The sequence below is a fragment of the Columba livia genome, chromosome 1 (assembly GCF_036013475.1).
Source record: "Columba livia isolate bColLiv1 breed racing homer chromosome 1, bColLiv1.pat.W.v2, whole genome shotgun sequence".
Taxonomy (NCBI): domain Eukaryota; kingdom Metazoa; phylum Chordata; class Aves; order Columbiformes; family Columbidae; genus Columba; species Columba livia.
Window position 1 is genome coordinate 77224271 of NC_088602.1, and position 26268 is coordinate 77250538.

At 47.3% G+C, this 26268-nt stretch overlaps 1 protein-coding gene across 1 annotated transcript in view; it reads right to left on the bottom strand.

Moving 5' to 3' along the window:
* Positions 1–1112: 1112 nt before the first annotated feature.
* Positions 1113–26268, bottom strand: part of CASQ2 (calsequestrin 2) — a 35323-nt gene continuing 10167 nt past the window's right edge. The window contains exons 2-11 of the mRNA XM_005511447.4: positions 22199–22283; positions 20749–20849; positions 18499–18610; positions 16424–16497; positions 15826–15956; positions 10629–10674; positions 8123–8177; positions 7329–7429; positions 6933–7007; positions 1113–3160 (exon numbers count right to left, since the gene is read on the bottom strand). Coding sequence (XP_005511504.1) covers positions 2951–3160; positions 6933–7007; positions 7329–7429; positions 8123–8177; positions 10629–10674; positions 15826–15956; positions 16424–16497; positions 18499–18610; positions 20749–20849; positions 22199–22283 — 990 coding nt within the window. The 3' untranslated portion in view covers positions 1113–2950. The remainder of the gene's footprint in view (positions 3161–6932; positions 7008–7328; positions 7430–8122; positions 8178–10628; positions 10675–15825; positions 15957–16423; positions 16498–18498; positions 18611–20748; positions 20850–22198; positions 22284–26268) is intronic.

Sequence of the window (26268 nt, forward strand, 5' to 3'; positions counted from 1 at the left end):
ACTTTCCATAAACCACTGGCACCAGCCCCAGCGTGAACTCAGCCTCACTGGCCTTAAGTATATTAGTCTAAGCACCACTACATTGGTTTTTCCCCGGCACTGTGTCTCTTGATGTGTTGAAATGCGTACATGCCTGTGAAACACCTCTGCATTTGAACATGTCTATAGTGCCATCTGCAGCATCTGTCTGCCCTGCCTGTGTAAGCTTAACCTCTTGGAGCACCTAGAGAGGGACAAACCAGAACAGAGGGGCATCCACAGCAGGAGGGGAGGTAATCAGGATGTGCTGTTTGGGAAAGGCAGTGGAGCAACTTTTTGTTCATTTTCCACGTTTGTAGAAATCCATAGCACTTTGTGGTGACTGATCTGGAGCCGCAGGGCCTGTGCAGGCTGTTACTTTGTGCAGGGCGAAACTCTGCGTGTTTTACTCCTGGGAATAGCCCCAAGGTAAAGATAAACATGTGCTTTGCTCAAGTGAGTAACATAAGTAGCATAATCACAGATTAGGAGACTACTGAACTGCTACTTTTGCCTCCTGTTCTTGCTCTTTATCAATGTACCTAAATGAGACCTTGAGTTCCATCTGCTGCCTCTCTCTCTGAGCCAGGGGTCTTTCAGCAAACCTCTTGATGAAAGGGCTGGAAGGGGAGAGCAGCAGGAGTGTGCTGGGCACCCCACCAGCCAGGAGAGAGGTGTGTGTGAGTGAAAGAGAGGAGGGGACCTCCAGGCTGACAGCACTGAGCATTTAAAGGCTTTTGAAGGTCTCCACCAGGTCCTCTGGGATGGGGCTGTTGTTCATAACCCCAGTGGGACCAGGTGGATGGTCTCTCCAAACACGCTTGGTTCAAGTCTTCTAGGCAGTGCTTATGCATCATAAAGAAGCAAGAAACGGCAAACAGGTGACCTGGGGGCTTTGCTGTCCTGTCTACTTTTCTAATAACCTGTGCTTTAAAAGCACGGGTTGAGTGATGTTGAATGAAAAGCTAGTATGGCCTACAGTCATATACCATATAACCACATTATCAATACGTATACATAGAAATATATGGATACCCAGCTGCATGTTGTTTACGCTGGCACTTTCCACCAAGGGAATATGGCACACAAAGAAGTATATCAGTACTTCAGCCTCTTTATACCAGTAGTTTCAAATTTCTATTTCAGCTAATGTAGAGAGAGAGAGAGTCAAAGAGACTGATCAACAGGCAGGAAAAAAAGAATAATCTATAAAATCTTGCTTCGCAGTTCAACTGATTAAGGAAATATATAGTGTGTAAACCTTGTTTCTCATCGAGCCGATTCGCATTCATATAACAAACTTCGATTCTCCTGCCCCTCACACTGTTATTTCCAGTAACATCACTTACCTCTGACGTAAACCACTATAAGAAAGGTCAGAACAATATTTTTTTTGTCTGTAGCAAGAGAGGACATGTGTACTCTACCTATGCTAACGAGTCTGAACAACTGGAGAACATATTTATACATGTATTTATGAAGATAGAACTATCTCCAAACTCTCCATTCATTGCACTATTATCAAACCTAATAAGCTAAGACAATTGAAACCTGCCGGCATGGGAAAGCAGGGAGACCTAACACTGTCACAGTGACCTGCACATGGATGGTGCTGCACTCGCCAGGACTGAGTTGCTGACCCTTTGCTTTGTGAGTGACCCCTTTTACTGCAAACTGGTGCCCTGAGCTCCTTCTCAGTCTGCAGTCAAAAGAGGCTTCTCACAGGCTATCATGGGACATCTGAGTCTCTAAGCAGGGAGTAACTGTGCAACTGAATACTTAAAAAGCCAAACAACTTGAATCATTTCACTGTTCATTGCCCAATGCAGGTTATCCAGCATCTAATACAGTTGGATGGATGTGTTCCCTCCCAGCATCTTGGTCATGGGAAAACATGCTCTGTAGGCTTCGGGTTAGAAGTCAGCTAAAGCTGGAAGGTCATGGGGAATAGGAAAGCTTCAGGGTAGGCCCCTATGAATACTGGCAGGAGTATGCTAGCTCATGTGCACGGTTTTCAATCCAGATGAGGTTCACCTGAAAAGGATGGTAGGCCCAGCCCAGACCTGGCTGCAGATGTTCAGAACTGGCCTGGATTCTGCTCTGGTGTTTCTTTGGGGTTAAGACCAGCAATTTGGATCTGTGCCATGATCTTCAGCCTCAGGAATTTGGGCTCAGACCTGGATAAGCCCTTCCAGCAGTTCAGGATGTCCCCTATCAGACCACCTGCACTTCCCCTGTTTTTTGCCTGAGTTTCCAAGAAGAAAGAGGTTCAGACAGGGACAACAGTATTTGGTTTTGCATTGCTCTGCCAGACAAGAATATCCTGTCATTATACAGAATCACTGTAAATTTGAATAGCATCTCTAAAACCTTCCTCACCTCCCAAGCTTTTTGCTGCTCGTAGCATGTTAATGAGTAGCTACAGACTCCTGCAGCAGAACTTGCAGCACTGAGTGGTCTTGGCAGGGTAGCTGCAGAGGGTGTTGTGTTTAATAAAGGGACCAAACTTTACAGTGGCCTTCCCTATGTCTGGGAGTGAGATTTGGTCTTTGGATGCAAGTGCTGGGCCAATGACCATGGAAAATCCCAACTGGCTCCCTATGTCCCTCTGTCAGGGTGCAGGGGCCACTTTCCTCCTGCCCTGGGGCACTCGGGGCAGATTCCCTGCAGATTCCTATTGTCCTTACTAAGGAGGCATGATTCGCAGCGGTGCTGGGTGCCTGCAGGCACTGGCCGCTGCAGGGGCAGTCCCGGTGGCTCAGCACTGCTGAGAATCAGGCCAGGGGGTCCAGGCAAGGGCAGGGGGAATGGGGCAGGGGGGTAAAAGGAGCAGCGGTGCTTGCTGACGCTCAAACACAGGTTTTCCGATGGAGGGACCTGCCACGGGGGGAGGCCTCTCGGCCCCCACAAGTCAGACTGCACAGAATCACAGTTAGTCATCATCATCATCGTCGTCATCATCATCATCATCGTCGTCGTCATCATCATCATCGTCGTCGTCATCGTCGTCATCATCATCATCGTCGTCATCATCATCTTCGGTATTTATCTTTCCAGAAAGCACATCCTCTATCCAGTCCTCCAGCTCCTCAGCGGTGGGCAGGTCATCGTCATCTCTGATGTCCATCCACACACTGTCAGCCTGTGGGGACAGGTGATGGGGGATTAGCCACCCTCAGAGACACAGGGAAGAGATCAGGTTTGCTGCTGTTGTGGGGGTAAGGGCTGGACCACAGGTGGGATGTGGGCGTGGTGGTGGCATTAGCTCCCTCCCTGCCACAGTATCTCTCTGCCCACACATTGGGATTATCACTTCCCCCCGAATTTCTGGTGTTTCTGTCTAGGGGCAGTGGGACTGGCTGGCAGGTTTATATACATGTGTTGCACTGTTTGCCCTGGCTTAGATGTGTGCTTGCTGCCTGCTCCTCTCCTGCACTGCTTATGCCTGTAAGAAAGAGCATTGTCCACCTGATGCATTCATTGTCCTGACCCCATCTGGCCAGTTCTGTAAAGTCCAAGGCTGCATAAAGAGATTTATATCAGCTCACCCTGCATTGTCACAATTCACAGGACATCACAGTGCTTCCTTCCTCACAGAGCTCCTGTGGGAACTACTCCTTTGAGCCACCACATCCTCCTGTCAGCAACCCTTCTCCCCAGCCTCTTTTACCATCATCTTTGCCCCAGGACATTGCCCCGGACTCTCCACATGTGATAGTGGTTCTTTCTCTCGAAAGAACCTCTCCATAGATTATCTCAACTGTGCTCCAGCTGAAAAGTGGTGAAAACCACCGATGCCCTGAACTACAGGTGCCTCTTCCTCTTTCTCTCCAGCTGTCTGCATTAATTCCATAAACTGGAGGGGATGGGGGGATTTAGTAAGAAGATGCTGTCTAAAATTAGGTAAGAAGATCATATCTAAATTGTGGCTGTTACCCACTGGCAGGGAGAAGAGCTGAGGTGGTCTCTGAGACCTGGAAATGAAAGGTTTTCTCCCTGCTTTGCCATAGGTTCCTTGGGTAAATGGCTGAGTAAGCCCCTTTGCCTTCACTGCCTCCCCTCCATAAAATAGGATGAGCCTCCTATTTTGCAGAGGTGCTATGAGGTTATCTCATTCAGCTTTTGTTGTTGCAGGAGCAAGCACTTTTCATTTGTCAGAAGGTAACTAATGACTTTTGCAAATGCACTGCATTTCTTTCCCTTTTGGTGGTGCCTAATTCTCTTTGCTAAATGGCTTGCTAAAAAGCCGGATCAATTTCTGGTCAAGGAAAGCTGTTTCTCCCTTACAATATTTTCCTTCTAAAACACCAAAACTGTACTAAAAAAAGAGCCACAGAGTGGCACGCAGCTCTTGTTTCATGGAAACAATCTTGTTCCCTACCTCAGGACTTTTGGTGCAGTAAAAATGACACCTTTAAATAAGGGGAACAGGAGTGGGCTCACTGTGCCTAAGGAAGGTGCTGTGCAAATAAAATATTATAGCAATATTTTGCAGTGCATCGCAGTCCTGGTCCTGAGCCACCACAATGTGACAGGCCAGTGGGAGCTCTGGTGTTTGTATTGGCAGGTTTTTAGAGAAGCAATGGGGTCACAGGGGTTATGTCCACCAAAGCCAACAGCAGTGTTTATTTTTACTCCATTGTGTAAGCCCTACTTTGTACCTGTGTAACTTGGCTGAATGCAGTGATGTAACACTGAAATAACGAAGTGAGCTCAGTGTTTGTTTTAGATATCACTCGCCAACCTAGAACTTTCTTAAATCTCTCTCTTGAGGAATAGAAAACAGACTTCAGAGAAATTAAATAAAAACTACAACTACTACAGTCAACAACCTGAAACATTTATTATATCAAAGCTAGACAGCGCATGAGTTTTTACAGGTCTCTGAGTGTTTGCTGGATACTAAAGCATATGTTCCTGCCTAATACTGCTTTCTATATGATTCCCTTGCCACTGACAATCCTACTCCCATTAATTTCTGTTGATAGGTGTTTAATGTAACTTTGATATGACTTAAACATGGCCAGTTGTGGTAAAGATAATGAAGAGAGATAGTGTAGGTAAGTAAGAAGGGCAAAAGACTGGAAAACTTGGGCTCTATCTTGTCCATTTCTCTCACAATTTTAGGTGACAGATGCTGTCTTGGTCCTTTTCCTGTCTGACTCTCTTAACAACTCTGCTAATAAGCTTTAATCCACTAGGTCCCCACTGTCTGTTCCATGGTCTGATGGATGTTGCTCTGTTACAGGTAAATCACTGCTTACATCCAGCCAGTGCTGCATCTACTCTGCAACTCCCAAGCCAGCCTCTGTGTTTCTCTCTCATTCCCCTCAATGGGATGGAGAAGGTCCAGGGTTTCCACTTTATTCATAGCATTATCTCCTTGCCTTCCTTATCAGATTTCCCATCTTATGGTTTTGCAAGCATTTGTCGTAACAGAAGGCATAGTCATCTAGCACACCCTTGCTGTCCTCCTTTTTCTGGGGAGGTAAAGGAGAGACAACATGGGGGCCAGGAACAAGGTTGGTGGTGGGGCCAGAACTGGTATCCAGTCCTGGCCAGTTGTCCCAACTTCCAGTTCTCTCTCTGCTCTCTTCTAATGAAACACCATGTTCCCATGGGGCTGAAATTTCGAACAAGAAGTCAAGCATCAAATTATAAACACATCTGCAGTGGAGAGATTTCTGCTTCCAGATGCACTTACATACCCACACAGGTTCATTTCAAAGAGATTAAAACATCCAGGATTTAACCATCAAAAATAAACTAAGGCAACAAGCAAGCCAGGCTGGAGTGCAGTGTTACCTGCTCTTTGATCATCTTGGCTGTTATTGTCAGAAAAAGGAAAAATGGTTTCTCCCTCTAGATGTGTCAGGGCCATGATGCATGTTACATTGCACTCAGCAGCTCTCCCCAGATCTCCGCTGGTGGGGGTCAGACAAGGTCCCTCTCTTGACTGCCTTCACAGCTCACAGTGTGTGGGCAACCTGAATGAGTCCCATGGCTTGCTGGCTTGAAGGCAACCATGGTGAAAACAGTAGGTGCTAGAAAGCTGTCCCTATAGCAGAGCTGTGGATGCTGTGGGTACCAGCATCACCACAGCCGTGCCAAAGCATCACCTGCCTGTGCAGCTCTCCCTCTGCAGTGCTGCCAGCTGTGGGACGGTGTGGAAACCCTCAATACTGCCAGCTGCAGGGCAGACACATCTCCTCTTCCCACCCAAATCCCTCCAGCATCACCTGCGTAGTAGTGGCTGAGGAGGACGGGGGCCTGGATGAACCCTACTATAACCTCTTTGCCTCAGCAGGATCCCTCTGCTACCAGTTTATGTCACATACTTATCAAGACTGTATATTTACTGTTTTTTTTTTTTCAAGCTGTGCAGTTGCTCCCTGTCATCTTTTGGGGACCATCTTCTCCTCCTACTCTCCAGCTGGGCTGTTGTGATCCTGCTGCCAAAACACCCTCCTTTTTCTCCCCCTCTCCTAAGCACGACTGGTTTCCCCCCTACAAACACACTTTTTCCCCACAAGCCCACCCAGGTTCAGTCAGAGCAGGACACAGTGATGCATGCTGTAGGTTGGGATGGAAATGTGAGACCTTGAAAACAAAACTGGGCAAAGCCCTGAAGCTCAGACTGCAAGGGCTGGTCCTGTCCCCAGCAGACTTGTTTTGCATGTGACTCAGCAGCAGAAATATGCTCAGACCAAAGCCCCAAAGCTCAGCATCAGAGGTGTTATGCACCCAGCTGCATGTGTGAATGGTGAGGTCTCTACAATTTTTCTCTAGGGAAAAGGCCTGGTCTACCTGCATTTAACAGCAGAAATCCCACAGATTCCAGCAGACCTCAGATCCCGTCCTTTCTCACACCCTACTCTTGGGACCACTGGATTTTCTGGGTATGTGCTACTCACGTCTGTGACGTTCACTATCCCAATCTGTGGTCTGAACAGGTCAATCTTGAAGGTCTTCTCCCAGTAAGTGATCAGCTGCAGAAGCGAGAAACAAAGCTCAGACAAGGATGTTTGTAATGCCTTGTTTTGTTAACTGAGCTGGCTTGGCTATGATGTGGGAGCATGCATCTATGAGCACACAGGAGAGAAGAGATGCTGAACGCAAGGCTGTTCTCAAGACACCACCTTCATGAGAAACAAACCAGAGCAAAGAGCTCTTAGGAATCGCCCCTGCTCTTGTTCCCAGTCCTTTATATCCTGTGTACAGGCTGGGGCAATTCCTGTGCTCACACACAACCCCTCCCACACCACATCCATTAATTAAACCAAGAAAGGGAAGGAGCCCCTGCCACTCACCAGAGGAAAGTCATCAGGGTCAATCCACACAATGCTCAGGTCGGGATTATCGGTGTTGTCCCTGGCAACCTGCTTCAGGATTTCCAGGAACTCAAAACCATCTGAAACGATACATGAATCACTGCAGCCCTCTCCGGCAAACATGCAGGCACTTTTCGCTTGTGGGGTTTTCAACTTCCCTCCCCTCCACTACGCACACAGAAGTTGTTTATAGTTCTCATTAAAATGCTGTCTCCCAGCTCTTTCTTCTGATAATAAGGCTTTTAATTTCAAGCATCCTCCCCGGGTACTGAAATTAGTTACACATGAATTAAATCTCATAATCCTTCCATGGAGTGAAACAATGTCGTTATTTTCTTGTGGTGAGGGAGGAACTGGGCCCCCAAGAGGCCAAAGCTTTTCAGCACACCGATGGTGCTGAGTAGCACCAATTCCACAGCTTTTCAGGAACTGATGCCCACAGGTTTCCTGCACGCCCAGTCACACACCCAGCCCTCAGCACTTTCCCAAAGCCACACAACAAGATGGATGCAGAGTTAAGGAGCAAATCCTGGCACTAGGTTGGAGGCGATGACTTTTTCTTCCCAGCCGGTCATCTGTTTATATCCAGAATTTGAACCCCAGCTAGCACACATGCTAGCGTGAACACCCAGAAGCATCCCAGCTCCCCACCCTGGCAGGCTGGGGCTCCCTGTCCTGGCCAGGGCACGCAGCTCCACTGTGCAAACAAAGCACATGAAACTACACCATCTTGAGTGACGCAGAGTCACGCAAGGAGGAAAACAGCCTCCTACCTGGGTCGTCTTCTTCGGCAAAGGCTACGATGTGGATTCCCTCCATGTCATCCTCCTGGAAACAACAAAACTGTTATCGGTGGGCCAGGGAGGGAGGACAGAGTCTGGGTGGTTGCTGGAGATGAGGAGCAGTAGGATGCCTTCAAATGAACAGGATTATTGCAAAGAGAGGCTTGACTGGAATCCCACTGAGACACCAGAAATGGGACCTGAGGTGAAGTTTAGTCGTGGAGGTATTAGACACTGAAGTGGGTAGTTTGGATAGTGTTGCTGCAACCTTTCAGCTAAAAATGAGGTGGGCACCACCATGGCAAAGGCAAGTGATGGTTTGGGGTAAAACCCTGCCTGCAGAGAAGGCCAAGGGTTCTCTAGCATGGGAATATGGGCTCGCCTTCCACACCCAAGGCCACCTACCCTCAAAATTTGCAGTTTCCAGGGAATAGTTTCTAGGCAAACAAATAATTGCGACCAAGCTCAGACCCCAAACATGCTCCTTTAGGCCCACCAAAGGATGTTTTCTCAGAACATAAGAGGCAAGGTGGCTCACTTGGACAGCTTTTGAGAGGTCAAGGGTCTCTGCTCTAGATGAGGGTCTCTGTGAACAATGAGCAGAATTGAGTGGGAGGCTCATTTCAGGGCTCCAATGACAGAAATAACAGCCTGGTGGACTGCTTCTTTCCATGAGACATACGAGTAATGGCTAATGATATTGGCAAAGGCCAATGGTTCTGCCTGCCAGTTCATCATCTGCCTGCTATGAATGTCATCTCTGAATTATCCCACGGATCGGCTTCGCCTTCCTCACCCACTGCCAGTCCTGGTTTCCATTTCAATTGGTTTTAATGCGAGAAAAAATTCCCATCTAAATGCTAATTTCTTTTCCCTTCTGAGCCCAGAGGTGACAAAGCCACCATCAGAAACCGAAAGGAAAAAAGAAACCCTGAAAGATTAAGTGGAAAACATTATCTTTAAAAACAATAGCAGATAGTAGGCCTTTGCTGGTGTCTTCTGGGAATATGTTTTCACTGGGGCATTCTAGGCAGATTTACTTGGGATTCAGACCACTTACAGCTGGCAAAATCTACACTATTGCTTTTTCTCCATATTTGCCAGCAGCATTGTCAGACAGTAAAATAATAATAATAAATATATGCAAGATATTATTATATATATAGCTATATAATATAGCTTTATTCAGACCTTCGAGGCATCGAACAAAACTAGAGTAACCCTGTGAAGGCGTTGGGGATGTTCTGAACACACAGTGAGATCAGAATCAAGGCTGTCCTCTCCTGTATTTAGGCAGGGTCTGTATTCCCAGGCTGCTAGTAAGGCAAACATCCTACATTTGACAATTCACACTTTTCCTGAGGTTATTTTTGAATATATTCAGTATGAAAACAAAACCACTGCATGTGAAATTTGAGTCCCACTGAAGCCCCATGAAAAAAAAACCAAAACCTGGAGGTACTTCAGTGGATCTAGGAAGCTATCTTCTATAAAGAACCTATATTTCAAAACAAAATGAAAAGCTACCATGCATAAGTGACTCATAACTCCTGGCTCAGTTTTATTACCTCTCACCTTGTTGTATTAAAGACTCCCAAGGTTTTTGGTGCTTCAGAGTCCTGCAGCATTTCATGTTACACAGACAAGCAAAGAGACAACCAAATGCTGTTATAAATGTGCTGAACTTTTTTTGGGGAATGACTGCATCTTCCTTAGCACCTGTGAAGCACCTGTTCAGCTTTGTTTTTCAGCATCAGGCAGGCACTTGAAGGTCCTTGATGGGCTATTAACATTGTACTCCCTCACAGTAAAGTGATAATTTGTTTTACATGATTTTTCTTTAATTTTCACCCTTCCCCTTTTCCTCAGCACCTGCAGACCAGGAGAGTCCTCTGCATGTGATTGGTGCCAAACTGCTGGTTAGTTCTTCACAATCGCTGACTTTCAGCATGCTTACACCATGAGAAATGCAAGCAATGCACAATTTTCTCTGTAATCTATATAATTAACTGAACTGCCTGCCCTCACTCACAGTTTGATTTGTACAACTGCTCTGGTACAATTTCCATAAGTCACCTGTTTGTTAAAACCTCCATCACTCACCCAGCGAGCAGGTCACTAAAGTGACACCAGCGCTGATGCCCCTTAGATAAGATAGAGCACCCTTGGGAAAGATGCTCTCCACAGCTCTATCGCAGCCGCTACAGAGGCTCAACACCTGCCTGGCATGCTTGGTTAGCTTTCCCTGTTCTCTCTGTGGAGCAAACAGCACCGAGCTCAGCTCTCCACCACTGCTGAGTGAAGCATTTGAGCACACCATTTGAACTCAGGCACTGGTCCTCATAGCCAAGGCTTTCCCTTCTTCCTAGAGGAAGGAGAGCAGCTTTGCAAGGAAGGAAAGATCATGTTTTGCCCAGTCAGAGGCTGAAGCTCGTGAGCAGTGGTTTCTTGTTGGGACCTAGCAGGGGATGCGAGGCTTCCTGCCTTGTGTGCTTACCCACGTCTCAAACATGTCCTCGGGACGCAGCTTCCGCAAAGTGGCCCTGGAAGGAAGACAGAAACGCTCTTTGAGGATGCATCCAGCACTGTCACGCATGATGCTGCTGGTGTCATGGAAAAGGTCAACAGGGCACGTTTGGCTGGTGGCTGGAGTCGGCGCTGTTGGCCAACACGTTTTGAATGCAAAAGCACAGGGGCACAGTAGGTCAACTCATGCATTTATTTATGGTCACAAACCCTGCCCTTGTCCCCACTGGAGTCACTGCAGATGCTATTTGTGCTTGGGAAGATGAAACGCCTCTGTGCTGGGGTACACTGGTGAATTAGTCCCACACATGGCAGATTGTTCTGACCATGCTGAGAGCACAAGGTGAGGCATTCACTTGTGTGTGGCAGTTGCTGGGCTGGTCATGTTCTTTTTTCCTACTGGGCTTTGTTCCCATTCCCTCCTCGTTTTATCCCAGCATAATTACACCACAAAAATCCTTCCACACTCTGCTGAAGCAAAGAAAATAGAATAACCTCTGGCAAGAGAATTTAAACCATAAGACTGGTCAAAGCAAATTTTTTTGAGTAGTTCAAACAGGACAAAAAATAAAATGAATATTAAATGTTTTCAGACACATCCATAGCAGGAAGCCTGTCAGAGTGCCTGGCAGGCTAAGAGGTGACTGGAGTGTTAAAACAGCACCCAAGGAACACAAGACCATAGCAGACAAGCACAAGTAATCCTTTGCACCTCTACTCACTCCAGCATCAAGTGTTGAGGGAGACTCCCCCAGCAGAACAGGTCTCCCTGGTTGACAAGCCCCAGGAGCTGTTGCAAAGAGAAGTGTTGGTTGATGAAGTCCTAAAACAGATTGGTAAAGGGAGTAGCAACACATTTCCAGGACCAGGTGTCATCAGTGAGATGCATGACCTGTTGCTTTGGTTTGCCTCACTACCAGACTGATGGGAAAAAAAGGAACATTTTTTAGAGATTCCTAAAGAACCTGAGGAGGCATATATCTGAAAGGGTGACTTCCTTGTGAGCATGATGCTACCAGAAAGAGTTAACGGACATTTGAAGGAATATGATGTGATAGACAAGAGACACATGGCCTTTAGGAGGAAAACCATGGCCATGGATCTTCTGGAGTTCCCAGAGCAAGTCAGCAAGTGGGCAAAGTTATGCTGGTCAATGCAGTGAACTGACTTCAGAGGACCATTGGACAAGATGCATTACCAAAGGGTCTCAAAGAAACTAAACCACAGTTAGATCAGAGGAGGAGTCCTCCTGTGGATTAATGACATCTGAAGATAAAGGGGAGAGATGAATGATGAGTTTTCACAACAGAGGGAATTAACCAAATAAGATTCATAGCATATGCTTTGGCATGATCATATGCATAACATATTCTCACATAGAGAGTATGGCAGCATTTGCTTATCATATCCAGTTCTTCAGATGGCCAATACCAGACCTGACTATGAGGAGATACAGAGGGATCTCCTGAGACTGGAGTGTCTGCATGATAGATAGACATATATGAAATAACTCACTTGCAGAAAAACAGCCCTGATTATCCAGGTGCGACAATGGGTTCTAAATTATTTATAATCGATTATTGGCTCTCAGGAAAGGGGACCAGGTGTCACAAATTAAGAAAGTATCAGCTCCAAAGGAAAAAGGCAAAAAGTAAGTTACAAACAGTTAGGAGAGAACTAAAGAGTAAAACATTGTTATGACAATGGACACCTACCTACACTAAGCACCTCCACAGTGAATGGATTTGTGGTTCGGGTCATCCCATCACAGAAATTATATGGGAGAACTGAAAAAGGGACATGGAAACACGGCGGTGGTGAATGAAAGTACGGAATGACCTCTCTTCAGTGGAGGCTAAATAGATGAGAACGCTATATCTTGTGAAAGAGGTGAATGAAGAGGATATTGGCAGGGTCTCTAAAAAAGTGGGAGTGGTAAAAAAAATAAAAGAGTGAAACGGAATGGCTAGTCATTGTTCCTCTTAACACAAGAGCTAGCAGGCACACAGGGAAATTATTAGGTAACGGATATAAACTGAACAAATAGAAGTGCTCTTTTGATGTAATGCATAATTCAGCCACAGAACTCAGTACAATTGGATACTTTCAGTATCAAAATAGAAATAAGGTAAAAAATTACTATAGAAATGGAAGAAATTTCGTTGCACAAGATCAGGGATACAGTTTTTGATGCAGTGAGTCTACTTGTTGGTAATTATCAGAAACCGGAGATTATATCAGGTGAATGTGCACTATGAACTTGTACCTGGCTTTCAAGATGTTTTTCCTAGCCATTCTCTGGGGGCGTTTCTTAGATAAAGAAAATTTGTTGAAAAAGATTTGATCACACCCACGTGTACTGATTGCTGCAGAGTGAATCAAGATTTACTCTGGTTACTCCCCGATGCTGGAAGGAACAGAGTAAGACGGAGCAGAATTCAGCTTCATGTTGCTACACAATTACAGAGAATGGGATAGGGATTCCACCCCCACGATTTTGCATGTGAAATGGGCATAAACCCAGAGACACTCTGCTGCAGGCAGAGGAACTACTGCATAATTTGTATTTGTTCAGCCGAGAGCAAAATCTGGGCTGAGAGCTTGGAGTCACAGCACCTGGCCACCATCCCCAGCTGGACACTGCTCTGTTGGTTGACCTTGGAGGAGTCACCCCACTGTGTTGAACACCAGGTTCCTGACCTGCTTGGGAGAGGGTGGACTTTTCCACCACTGCCTGCAGCTGCGCAGGGAAGCATCAGCCAGAAGGCTGCCTACGAGCGTCTCCTGAGCACCCACTGCAGCTCCCATCTCATGGCTGCACTGAAAGCTCAGCAAATCCCAATTCCTGTGCAGGGCTGGAGGAAAAGGTGGTGAAGCCTGCCTGGGCACAGCAGCGGGGAGCCCTTCTTGGAAGGGCAGTTTCAAGCGTGCTGAAGAGCCCGGGTGTTGCTGAGCACTGGGAACTTCATATAAGAATCATAGAATAGCTTGGGTTGGAAGGGACCTTCAAAGGTCATCTAGTCCAACTGCCCTGCAATGAGCAGGGACATCTTCAACTAGATCAGGTTAGGGTACCCACGGTTTCTCTGGGCAACCTATTCCAGTGTTTTACCACTCTCATTGTAACAAATTTCTTCCTCATGTCTAGCCTGAATCTCTCCTCTTTTAATTTAAAACCATTACCCCTTGTCCTATCACAACAGGCCTGGCTAAAAAGTCTGTCCCCATCTTTCTTATAGGCCCCTTTTAAGTACTGAAAGGGTGCAATGAGGTCTCCTCAGAGCCTTCTCCAGGCTGAACAACCCAACTCTATGAGCCTGCCTTCATAGCAGAGGTGCTCCAGCCCTCTGTTCATCTTCATGGCCTCCTCTGGACCCTTTCCAACAGTTCCACATCTTTCCTGTGCTGTACTTTCCCCAGTGATGTGACAGAGTTCCTTCTCAGTGATGGAGAGGTGGCAGTGGGGCTTTGCACCTTAGCAGAGGGACAGCCCATGCCTGCTGGCTGGGGTGAAGTGATAAAGCCTGCTGTGTGAGGAAGAGAAGATGAGTGGTCCTCTACACCTTCCTGCAGAGGAGAAGATCCTGCCAAGTTGTCTATAGGGATGGAGGACATGGCAGGTGCTGAGGTCTCTTCATTTGTCGCTACAGGCCTGATCATCTCCTTGTCTGACTAATTCCACTTTCAGCCTTTGGCTTTAGGTCCTTACTGGCAACAAGGCAGGAAGAAACATTTCTGCTTCAAGAGACTCAGAATTAACCGCTGGGAACATATCACTGTTGCTCCAAGGTTTTTTCCCTGCCATGGCAGCACCTTGACAGGTTTGGGATTTCAGGCATCCGACTTCGTGAGACTCCTTTCAATTCCCTTCTGAGCCTGGGCACTTTGGCAAAATAAATGGTCCAACCCTTCCCTCCTACCAAGCACCACATAGCATCTTGAAATATGTAAGACTTAGGGGGCTTCCACTGCAATTTTGTGCCGTTGGAGAGCTTGCCTTATTAGACTAGCATTTTGCTGACTGTTTAATCAGCCTTCTGATGTTGGTGCATTACAGCAAGAGCTTGGGGGAAAAAGACAGAAAAAAACTGAGATCAGGAAGTCCAGGAGGTCAGCAAAGTGACCCATGAGTGCATGGGAGATAGAGGACCCCTTCACATTTCAGAAAAAGCAGAGATCTGTTTCTAAGACTGGTGACCCTGCTGATTCTGGAGGTGATCTCCTATCTCTAAACCATCTTTGTGTGAACAGAAACCTCCAGCTCAGCCTGATTTGTGGTCCCCTAACAGTATAAATGGCTCTGCTTTCCTTGAACTCTTTTCTGGTCCCTTGAATGCCTGCTGGGATATGCAGCTGCAGGAGCAGCAGATAGCCTGTGTGACAATCCTGTGCTGTATTTTTGAGGGTGTAAAAATACAGCACTTCATAGGTAGTTGTGCCCTTACGTTTACCCCTATGCTTTTACAGGGGATGAGCCTTTCCAGATGCTTCTGGACTGTTGGTGGCCAAGTCGCTGAACAACTGGGCAATAAACCTGATTGCAAAAAGCACAGAGCATCCATAGCTCCTGCTGAGTTCATCAAACACTGCAGGTGCTCATCACCATTGCCACATGAGGCCCAAAACAGCCATAAGCATCAGTGGATTCCCCTCTGTGCTCCTGGTCAGCAGGATCTTCTTAGCCCATCGCAGTTCTTCCATGCTTGGTCTGAGCTCAGAGGCTGTGTACAGATGTATCTGACATCAGGAGAGAGACATACCCATTAAGTGAGGCTGTTTTGGGGAAGGAGGGAACTGGACAGAATTTGGATTTGGCTTGAGAGGCCTTGGAGAGGATCATCTCCTGTACAGATCTAAAATAAAAGCATGGGCAAGTAGGGTAAGGCTTCTGCTCTCTGGTGCCTGCAAGCCTCCCTGCTCTTTGAGGGAGAACTAACCAGGGAAAAGGAGAGGGGAAGCTGGTGGTTGGCTCTGATTGTTGCACAGATACTTCCACCTCTGGAAGGAGGAAAAGACCAGTCAAAATCTCAAACCTGGATCAGGAAATTGCCAAAAAACTGGTCATCATACTGATTTTTACTGACAAGGATGCCCTAGAGGGACATTCTTGCAATGAAAGACACCTTTACCTACTTCCTATGGCCAGGACCATCCTGTACATTACGTACCTTTTGTGCTCCATCACAAATTCAACTAGCTCCTCTTCTGTGTAAGGCTTGTCAGGGATGTGAACAGGCTCATCCATAAATGGTTCATAGAAGTCCACCTCGTTCATTTTCAGACCTAGCTTCTTGGCAACCTGTTGCAGTGCAGATGGTCAGAGGTGAGTGAGCCTGACGTGCTTTTTTGCCCACCCAGAGTCTCTCCCGGTGGCAGAGCTGAGATCAAGTTGCTTGCTCTCTTTCAGAGTGTGCACTCTTAGGAGTGACCAACAAAATATCAACGCATCTTTCCTTGGTTAGAAAACCACTGATGCTCTCTAGACTACTGGTCTCAAGTGCTGGGGCAGAGCAAGGCCAGAGTCAAGGTCCCACAAGCCTAATGGGACTGGTTTCCAAACACAGATCAGAACCTGCCTCCCTGCTGCATAAATGGCTTCTTATCTTGTGACAGGCCAAATCCAAATGTGAACATCAATATCACAAATTACAGGAACAATGAAAATGAGAAGCTGGAGCCAGATATTAAATCTGGAAACATCCTGAGCTTCTGGAAAATTAGTGGTGAAATATATGAGCTCCCACAGTGAGATCTGTGCATGCTTACCCCTTTGTCAAAGGTAGCAAAGAACTTAATGTATGGCTGGAAGTGTTCAGCAGCTTCTTCAAATGCCTTGTAATCTGGAAGGAGAAAAAGGGAATGAAAAAGAGATTTCACAGACAGCTGCTCCTGTCTGATCAGCACAGAAGGCACCAGGGAAGAACCAATATAAATTATTGCAAAATACCTCAGATGACAGCACTGTGTTTCTTCCACCCTTCCAGGGTTTAAAAACATGGACCATTTCATATTACAGAATCATAATATAGTTTGGGTTGGAAGGGACCTTCAAAGCTTATCTAGTCCAACCCCCCCACCATGAGCAGGGACATCTTCAACTAGACCAGGTTGCTCAGAGCCCTGTCCAGCCTGGCCTTGAATGTCTCTAGAGATGGGGCATGTACTGCATCTCTGGGCAATGTGTTCCAGTGTTTCACCGCCCACATTGCAAAGAATTTCTTCCTCATGTTGAGCCTGAATATCCCCTCCTTTAGTTTAAAACCATTACCCCTTGTCCTGTCATAACATGCCCTTCTGAAAAGTCTCTCCCCATCTTTCTTACAGGCTGCTTTTATTAATAAGTATTGAAAGACCGCAATAAGGTCTCCCTGGAGCTTTCTCTTCTCCAGGCTGAACAACCCCAACTCTCTCAGCTTGTCCTCACAGCAGAGCTGTTCCAGCCCTCTGATCATTTTTGTGTCCTCCTCTTGCACCTCTCTAACAGGTCCATGTCTTTCCCATACTGAGGGCTTCAGAGCTGGATGCAGAACTCCAGGTGGGATCTCACCAGAGTGGAGTAGAGGAGTGAGGGGGACACGCGTTGTGCAGCCCCACAGCACTCAGAAAAATTACAGATCCTGGCATACCATCCTTAACTGGGGCTGAAATCAGCAGCATTGCAAAGCAGGTCTGGGGGTTACAACTCCAGCCTGTTGATAAGGCTGTTTGCAGTTGCCCTCTGGCAAAAGCAGTAATTCAGCCTGCAAAATACATGGAGTTGCTCCAACATTAATTATTGCTGCCATTCCCTAAATATTCACCAAGCATGATTAGGCACACTCCTGCTGCAGGAGGAGGGGGCAGGAGCAAGGGACATTTTTACCATTACTGCTATCAGGTCCTCAGCTGCATTCAGTAAGGATGCTCTCAGCCAGGAGGAAGCTGTTTGCAACAGGTATTTCCCACCTTTCTTCCGAACACTTGTTACTGAACAGCATAAGAGGCACAACCCTGCCTGAGCTGCCCTGCAACCTGTTTTGAGCTGGTGAGAAAACTGAAGGGAGAAGTGGATGGCTGTTATGGTGCAGCAGACCTGGTGATACATTGCTTGTTCAGGTAGGAATACTTGTCTTTTTGCTAAAGCCAAGCTTTGCAAGCATGGAGTGCACACGGCCAGCACTGCCCAGTGAGCAGGGGGAGTGCTTGGGGCTGGCAGATGAGCCCACTGGTGCTGCTGAGGAGGGACTCGCATGAGGGTTTCTCAAGGTTCATGGAAGCTGATGGTTTTGCTCACAGTGATCCCCAAGCTGCACATCCCTCAGGGCACAGGACCAGCCTCTTCTCAGTCTTGGGGTCCAGAGAGGAGAAGCAGGTCAGTGCCTGTGCTGGGCTGCCCTAAGGCATCCTGCTTACTGCTGCTTCATGTTTGCCAAGAAAGTATTTAATGTGTTTCCCTCTCTTTCTCTTTATCCCCCTCTCCCTTTTTGTTTAACCATTTGGGCTCACTGCTCATAAGAGGTGGAGCTTTGCTCCCTTTACGTGCTTACCCAGTATAACTGTAACCTCAGCTGGTTTTGGTAGAGGTAGACTTACTTCACTTCAGGAGATATTGGATTATCACCCCCTTCTGCCAGCAGGCGCCTTGCAGAAGGGTCATTGCTGTTCGTGTAGGAACAGGCTCACATATAGCAACAACAGAAACTTTCCTGCAACCCCACCTCATGCTCCAGCAACTTTGGCACTGTTACAGTTTGCCATATACCCCTACCACCCTTAATGTTCATCTAGAAGAACATGTGGAACACCTGACCCCAGCAACCCCAGCCAGGCTCCAAGCCCCATGAGGAACATATTCATCTTACGTTCAGAGTCTTCTCCTTTGAAGTAGCCGATGAGTTTGATTTCCTCGTCAATTTGGTCGAAGGCCTGAAGCTCTAGCTTGTTGTTTATGATCTCCACAGGGTCTTCTAGCAGCTGCCATGACAAACACATTTGATAATGCAACAGTTTGCAGCACCAACCTGTGTCTGGCGGTGTGTGTCACTAGCAATCTAAGCTAGGAGAAAGAGGTCACCCAGTTTCTCTGCTGCTGGAAACTCTACTTAGTGCTCTCTGCCTTAATGTGAGGCACCAAGAGATGCAGGTCACCTTCAGAAGGAGCTGTTAGTAGTATCACTGCAGAGCTTGAAGCATCAAGAGGGGAGCTGCAAGAAGCCTGGGTAACCCAAATGGATGCTGAAGAACCTGCTGTGCTGAGTGACAAGGGGTAACAATTGCAGCTGGGTTTAGTGAGGCTGAGAAAAAGGGAAAGCAACTAGTATGGGGACTGAACTTCTCTGAACGATGGATGTATTTGTTTCCAAATGTCATTTGCTGGAAGAGGTCATTGTGAAGAACTTGCTTTTGGATAGCATTTAAACCTGCACACTAGAGTGTGGCCAAACAGTGTTTTGGAGCAGTGGAAAGTCTGGATGTGAATTTTCCTGGCTGATTCTCCCATGCAGAGTTCTTTGGCCCTTCCTCTTCAGTTTGTCATTAAGCCCAAACTTAATCTCTGTTTTCTTAACTAGCCTCTGCTGGTGATAAGATTTGGTCTGAGTATTTTGCCCAGTAAGACTGGTGTAAATCAGGTATGGTTTCACTAGAAAAAAAAATGCAGGCAGACCACTCTACAGCCTAGAGAGGAGCAGGGGATCTCTGGATTTGTTTTCCTTTGAGATGAGGCTGCTGAGGCACCACAGGTGTGTTTGTTTTTATTTCCCTGTTTTGCTGGGTATTTTCCCTCTTGAGTGGAAAACACACAAATAGAAATCCTTGCTCTTTTCCTTTGTTCACAGAACATGATATTTTCAGTGGCACACCACAAAACACAGCAAACAAAGCCTCACAAAATGCCTTTTGCTGCACCCCTTGCGAGTGACGCTCCAGCGTGTGGTTATGCCTCTGCTGCCTCCAGAGCAGCTTGTGCAGGTCCCTGCTGCCACAGTGCCCCGAGCCGTGGCAACCAGGGTTCCCAACACTGCAGGGTTGCAGCAAAGCTCTGCCCTGCCTGTGGCCTCCTGTGGTTGGGTAGATGCCCATTTCTGTCCCTGAAGCCACTCACATGTGTTTTGGCCGCAAAACCTGATGCACACAGCCACAGACATTGCCATAGGAGACATAAGATCCTAAGGAGCTGTTTCTGTTCCCTGGTTGTGCCTCTCCCCACCAGCACTCCCGCACCTCAGGTGACCATTTAGGCAACCTGCCACCCTGGGGAACAAACCCTGCCGGCTCTGCTGCTTGCCCCACCTCTCTTATCTGCGTTTTTGCATGGCTGCTCATAAAGCGAGCCTGATTTCAAAGGAAAACCATGCTGCTGCAAAGTTTTCCCTTCAAATCAAAGACCATGTTTTTGGACTGTTGCCTCTCCTAGGAATAAAACGTAAAGAAAGAGTAGTGCAAAATGTTGATGAGGGAGTCGGCATCTATTTTGCATTTTTAGGCACGAAGCTGAGTATATAGTTGTGCCTATGCACAAAAGGACCTGAGAGCACAAAGTCCTAGAGCCTTGATCTTCTCTAACTCATGGCAGTGCAATTCGGTTAAGTTCACTAAAGAACCAGTAGTAGTCTATGTTTTTTTGTGTGCTTGTGTCTAGAAATGGGCAAATCGTTTGCAGTATATGAACTGAACTCTTTTTAGCTGCTCTATGAGAATGAGAATGCTACTTCTTGGAATTTATTTGAAAATAATCCTTCCTTTTGACAAAAAACAAAACAAAACCAAAAAGTTTTGCAAATAGCAGTGTTAGCATGCCAGCTTGCTGAGGTGGGTACTAGCAGTTAATTATGTGGGATTATTGCTTCCTTCCAATCTAATACTCCATAAACAGGAAAGAGAGCAAAACATCTTTAAGATAAAAGTGATTGGGAACATATAAAGGTATGTGTGTTCCTGGGAACTCATGGTCAGACAAGTATTTGGAAAGCTGTAAAATATCATCTCTACCAATGTGCAGCAAACAGGGATGGAATTTCAAATAAAGATAAAGCCACGTTTTTTAGCAAAGTGAGTATTTACAAGGTCTTCCCTGAGAGGCTTTATCTAGCTTTCAGCTTATCTGTGCTTACATCCAACAGGAATTCCACCAAGACATCTGTGGCCAGTTCCCCGTCAAATTCAATCAACCGCTCGTCCTTAAAGACGTAGAGACTTCCCTCTTCAACCAAGCCTGAAAGAAAGAGACAGGAAACAAAATGTGTCCAACACGTCACTAAAAGCATTTTTACTAGAGAGTATCTTGCTTGTTACTCTAGCAACTCCCCCTGGGAAAACACAATTGTCAGTTCACTGTGTTGGTCCCATTAGAAACAAACTGATCAGTCTCCCCTACTGATGTTTCACGGCACAAAGGACAAACCTCAGCCAGAATTTGTGTTAGCTCCTTTTCAAATGCTGAACCTTTTCATTTAGGTCACAGTTTGGCCTCAAGTGGAATAATTCTGTACCAGGAGCTTGTTTTAGCTCTGACCGATAATCCCAAATTTGAACAACCTAACACTAGAAGGAAAATGGACTTTGATGTGGGCTGTGCTCTCTGCCTGGAGAAGGCTGAACTATGTGAACATAAACAGTAAGCTGGAAGCCAAAGGGAGCTTCAAACTCTGCAGCTTAGCTAAGCTTGGCAAAAGGAGTTAGAAACCTATGGTAGACATGCCACAGGTGGCAGTTCGGAATGGTATGTCACTGGACTGACGACTGGTTGCCACAGTGTCTTGATGGAGGGTCCAATATCAGCAGCAATAAGCCTCAATGCATGATGGCAGGGTACCATGGGTGAAGCTGCTTGGTAGTTTGTCCTTCTTGGAGAGGAAGAAGCTCTCAGCTTTAGTTTAGCTTCCACCAGCACACTTAGTCTCTAATTTAGGAAATAAAATTACAGTCCTGCATACAGTCCAGTATGCTTAAACAGTCTCTGACCTTAAGTCTACTGGTACATTTATGTGCTGTTGTATTTACATGCCATAGTATTTCCATATGGCTTTGTGGGCTAAAATAGAAAGGAATCATCAGTTGCCAGAGGGCAGCTCTTTCCACGGATGGGCAGCAGCCTTTCACCTTTACAGAGTGTTTGCTTTTCTGCCCTCGGGAGCAAGTCAGGGAGGGCTGGCGCCTGGCTGTCAGACTATTGCAAGGCTGTGGCTTCCTGATTAGTGACTGGGGTCACTCTGCCATGGGACCAGTGACATCTGGGGGCCTATGTGATGTCCCTGTAGGTTTTGGTTCTGTGCCGCTGAGTCAGACCTGTCTCTGTGCAGGAAGAGCGTGGAGTTACTCTATGGCACCTATCTACAGTTTCTACTCAGCAAGCTGTGAGCTTCCATCCTGTCTCCCATCCTTGCCACCCAGCTTCCACTTGATCTTGCCCATGTTAGTGGGCAGGTGGTTAGTGTGCAATTGCCACCGTCACCCTCCCCATCCTGGTGACAAGGATTTGGCTGTTCTCTATGAGGCTGGCTGTTGGACCTCACTCTAACACCCTCTCTGAGCTATTCCAGAGATATCAGACATGGGACTCACCTAACTTTTTAGCAAGTTTGGCATCCTTCTTGGAGTCCACCATCCCGAAGCCGATGCTTCTGGGCTCCAATACCTGAGCTGCCAGCTGTGGGAGGAACCAGAGAACCCAGTGTTAGCAGTATTAACACTACAGGGTAGCTCGCATGGCACAACAGACACAAGTGACCCATTTTCTGCTTTCGGAGAGCACCAATAGGTGGATTTGTCACATGCTGCCTTCCAGCTGACATAATGCTGCCTGGAGGTCACAAGGGTTGGGTTTCTTCCCACTGTGTCGCAGCACCAAGTTTGCTGGTGATAACATGTGCTGTTATCTGCTGTTTGAGACATAGGCATTGGGAGAGGGCTCTCAACCAAATCGGGGACACCAAAGCAGTGAGCATGGCTGGGAGAAAGACGCGTGCCACTGACACAAAGCAAAAACTGTCTCCTCTGTTGTGCCTCAGTGGCCTCCTGTGGGAGAGCGTGACATGTGGCCACCATGGACATTTTAGTTCTGGAAGTGCTTGGTGCCAGGAGGCAGTGGCCACAAACTGAAGGGGATGCAGGGCACTACAGTATCATGTTTCCTTCATACATGCAATGGGCTGGCCAAAGCAGGCTCCCAGCAAAAAAAAACACAGAGGTACTCCAGGCTCTGCAAAAGCGGCCACTTCTCCTATAAAATGCTTTAATTCATGTCTCCAGTCCAGGCTTCAGTCACCTCTCCTGTTTCTTGTCCCCTCTTTTCCCTAAAGAAATGGGTCTAATCCCAGCCGTGCTCACATTTGTCTCCTCGCAGCTTCACAAAATCACTGCCTCCCATTCCCACCATTTTTGACGAAGGGGCCTCTTGAAGATATCAAGTTCCTGCCTGTTTTGTGAAAATAGATATGTGAGGAAAGGAGAGACACTCTGCAAGTTCCCCATGGTGCAAGCAGCCCTGGGTGAGACCCTGTGAATTCCAGATGGGCTCCGTAGAGATGCAGTGACCCTGGAAAATGAGCCCACTTACTGACCAGATGACTGACTTAGCCCCACTACAAACACGCCAGAGACCCTACAAGGTGGTAATGATGCTCTGAGACCACCAAGCAGCTGTAAGAGCCCCCTCCTCCTCCTTCTTCCTCTCTGCTCCCCAAATGCTTCTCATGCTGATGGTCTTCTCACTGTCCCCCCTCCCAACTCTGTCAGATGAAGTGGGGGCAGCGCAACGCAGACAAGGAGTTTGGGGCCTCCAAGACAAGAATGTCCCTATTAGGGCACAGCTGCCTGTGCTTGATGGTGAGAGGCTGGAGAAGGGCAGAAGAAAAGCCGTGGCCAGAGAGATGGCGGGCTGATTTATGAGGGACGCCCTCCCCCAGGACCTGTTTTGGCACCCTCCCCCAGCCTCAAAGCTGGTTTGAATGTCACCCAGCAGCACTGCCCCCAAGGCCATGCAGCCCCTTTGCTCCCCTGCTATAAATAGCCTCCTCCTGTGCCTGGCTCCTGCAAGAGCCAGCAGCAATTAAAGGCATCAGAGAGCACAAGCCATGGGGCAGCCCCCTCACCTGCATCCTGGGGTGTCATGGGGCAGGCCAGCTTCCCGTACTGGCAGTGTCCAGCCCTTCCCCAAAATCCTGGAGGAGATAGCAGGCACCCTGGTGAGGTCTCAGGGGCCTTGTTTGGGTGAAGGGAAATGATGGAGAACAAGGGTCTTCTCCCTTCCACCAAATATGTGTCGCCGGGCCTGTCTGGAAGCCCTCCAGAGGGACATATTCTCCACCAGCCATTGTGGCATCACTGCAGCCTTAATCCTCCTGCATCTACCTGGCTTATTGTCTTTGGGGAGAAATGCCATTGTGTGAGGCAAAAGGGGTGCTCTGTATTGTGCAAGAAATACGTGGTCTCTATGCTCTTTCCTTGCCCCCTGCCAGTGCTTTGAAATTAAGGTGAAGTCACACGTTCAGGGCTTGTGCTTACAGGGCACATTGCCTGAACAGGGCAGAGCACTTGTCTGTAATTGCACATCCATTGATAAAGCACCTAAGCTTTTGTCTGACTGGTCTGGCATCCCATCTCCTGGCTCAGGCCATGGCCATCCACATTAGAGCACCTGAGAGCAGCTGGTACCTGATAACACAAAGAGAGATAGACAACTCTTGTGAGCTCCCTAGATATCTGCAAACAGGTGGTAGTGGGAGATGTTGTTTTCTCTTCCCAGTTATGGAGATCTGCCTTTATGGGACAAAGGGACAGAGCCTGTGGGATCACCATCTTTAGGGAACATTGTCAGCAATTCCCTGCCCTGAGGAAATTGTATAGAGCAGCAAGAGGTTTATCAGAGTCAACACTGAGACTCTGGTTCTGGTAAGACACAGAAAGCCCAAGGGAAAAAGACTGTCCAGGCTTGTCCGGTCCAGTCCATACTTGATCTAGCTACTTCCTTACAGCTATGTTAGCCACGTGCCAGACAAAGTCAAGGCAGTTTAAGCCCAATAGTTCTTGACTCCTACTCACAGGAGGTGGTTAGAATTTCTTGGGGGTGTTTGAAGAAGCTCAGAAATGTGCCTTCATCATGTGAGGTTGCAACACCTGCTGCAGACAAGTAGCTGGGCATGAGCAGAGATGTTTGCAAGAGAGGAAATGTTAATGAGGAGTAATATGTGACAGTATGCAGTGTAGGTAAGGTAGCACTTTGTGGGGGCTGTGGGTGCAGCCATGTAACTGTGAGCATGGAAGCTTGCTGGGAAAGAGCAAACGTCTAGAAAATGTGGGTGAAGGGATGAAAGCCTCTTTGTATGAAACTGTGGGAGTGTGCACTTCATTAGGACTCAGGAGAGAGAAAAGGTTACAGTAATGCTGGAGGTGTGCCTGCTGGTGTGTCAGGGCTTGTGTGACTGTGCCTAGTGAGACTCTCTAGGAAGTGTAGTACCATGGGTGCAACTGTTTGGAGATCTTCCTTTGAAGAAGCCCGTCCCAAGAGAAGACATGTGATGGTATGTGACTTTCAAGCTAATGAGATAATGAGGTGAGTGGTGCAGCCTATGCCTATCTGCAGAGCACTGGAATCCTGCACCAGGGGAATCTTTATGCAACATGAAACTTTCAGGAGTTCTTTCCACTGTGTCAGCATCCGGAGGCAGGAGACCTTTCCAGGGTGTCAGTACCTATAGTGGCTTTTTCTAGTGGAGCTGTGCAGGGGCTAGACATTGCTCCTGCATGTGCTTTCACTGCTTTCCACTGTAGCAGGTCAGTCCGATCAGTGCTTAGATGAGGATGTATTCCCACACCTATATTTGAACCCTATAAGGCAGCAAAATACAGAGTATGCCAGAGGCACAGCAGCTTGGCTAGTTGCCCCCTGCTCATTACAGTATCAAGCATTTATATATCCCCTTACAGTATTTTCTGATTCCATAATACTAGTGGGATTTGAATGCAGATAATGTTTCTAATCTTGACAATCCTCTTGGCTCAGGACATTGGGACAGAGGCAGCTGTAATGTAAGAACACAGCCCCTCCTCCTCCCTCTCCTCCTCCTCCCTTCAAATTTGTGTCGCTTGAAGTCTTGGCCGGCCAGAGCCCTTGCCTTTGTGTCAGCCTCTATAGCGAGTAATTTAGCTTCAACAGCTGCATAGAGGGGTGAAACTTCCCTGGAAGAACTGGACCTAACTGGTCATGCAGTCCCTGAGGTATGGCAGGATCTTTGGGCAGGCAGAGCTGGCTGAGAGCATGAGCAAAGATCCCGGTAGCTTGTAACCTCATATCTCATGCATGGTTTGCAGCCCTCCTCTTGTGTGCATGAAGACTTTGCAGTGCACGCTTACTAGCCACAAGATCACAAGCTGTGTCTTGTGCAGCCTTGGGAAAAGGAGGTGTGAGTCTGAGAGCACTTCTTTTTTCTTCTGCTTCCCTCAAGTGATAGCCATACTTGAATTTGGGTGAGCGTGAGGGCATGCATGGCCCTCTGGGGTGTGTGAGAGGTGCCAGCCCAAAGTCAAGCTTAAGTACCACCATGTAAACAAGAACCACCTCATCTTGGCTGGTGTCAACAGCTACAGGCAATCTGAATAATGGGGATGGAAAGAAACAACTCCCTGCCAGAACA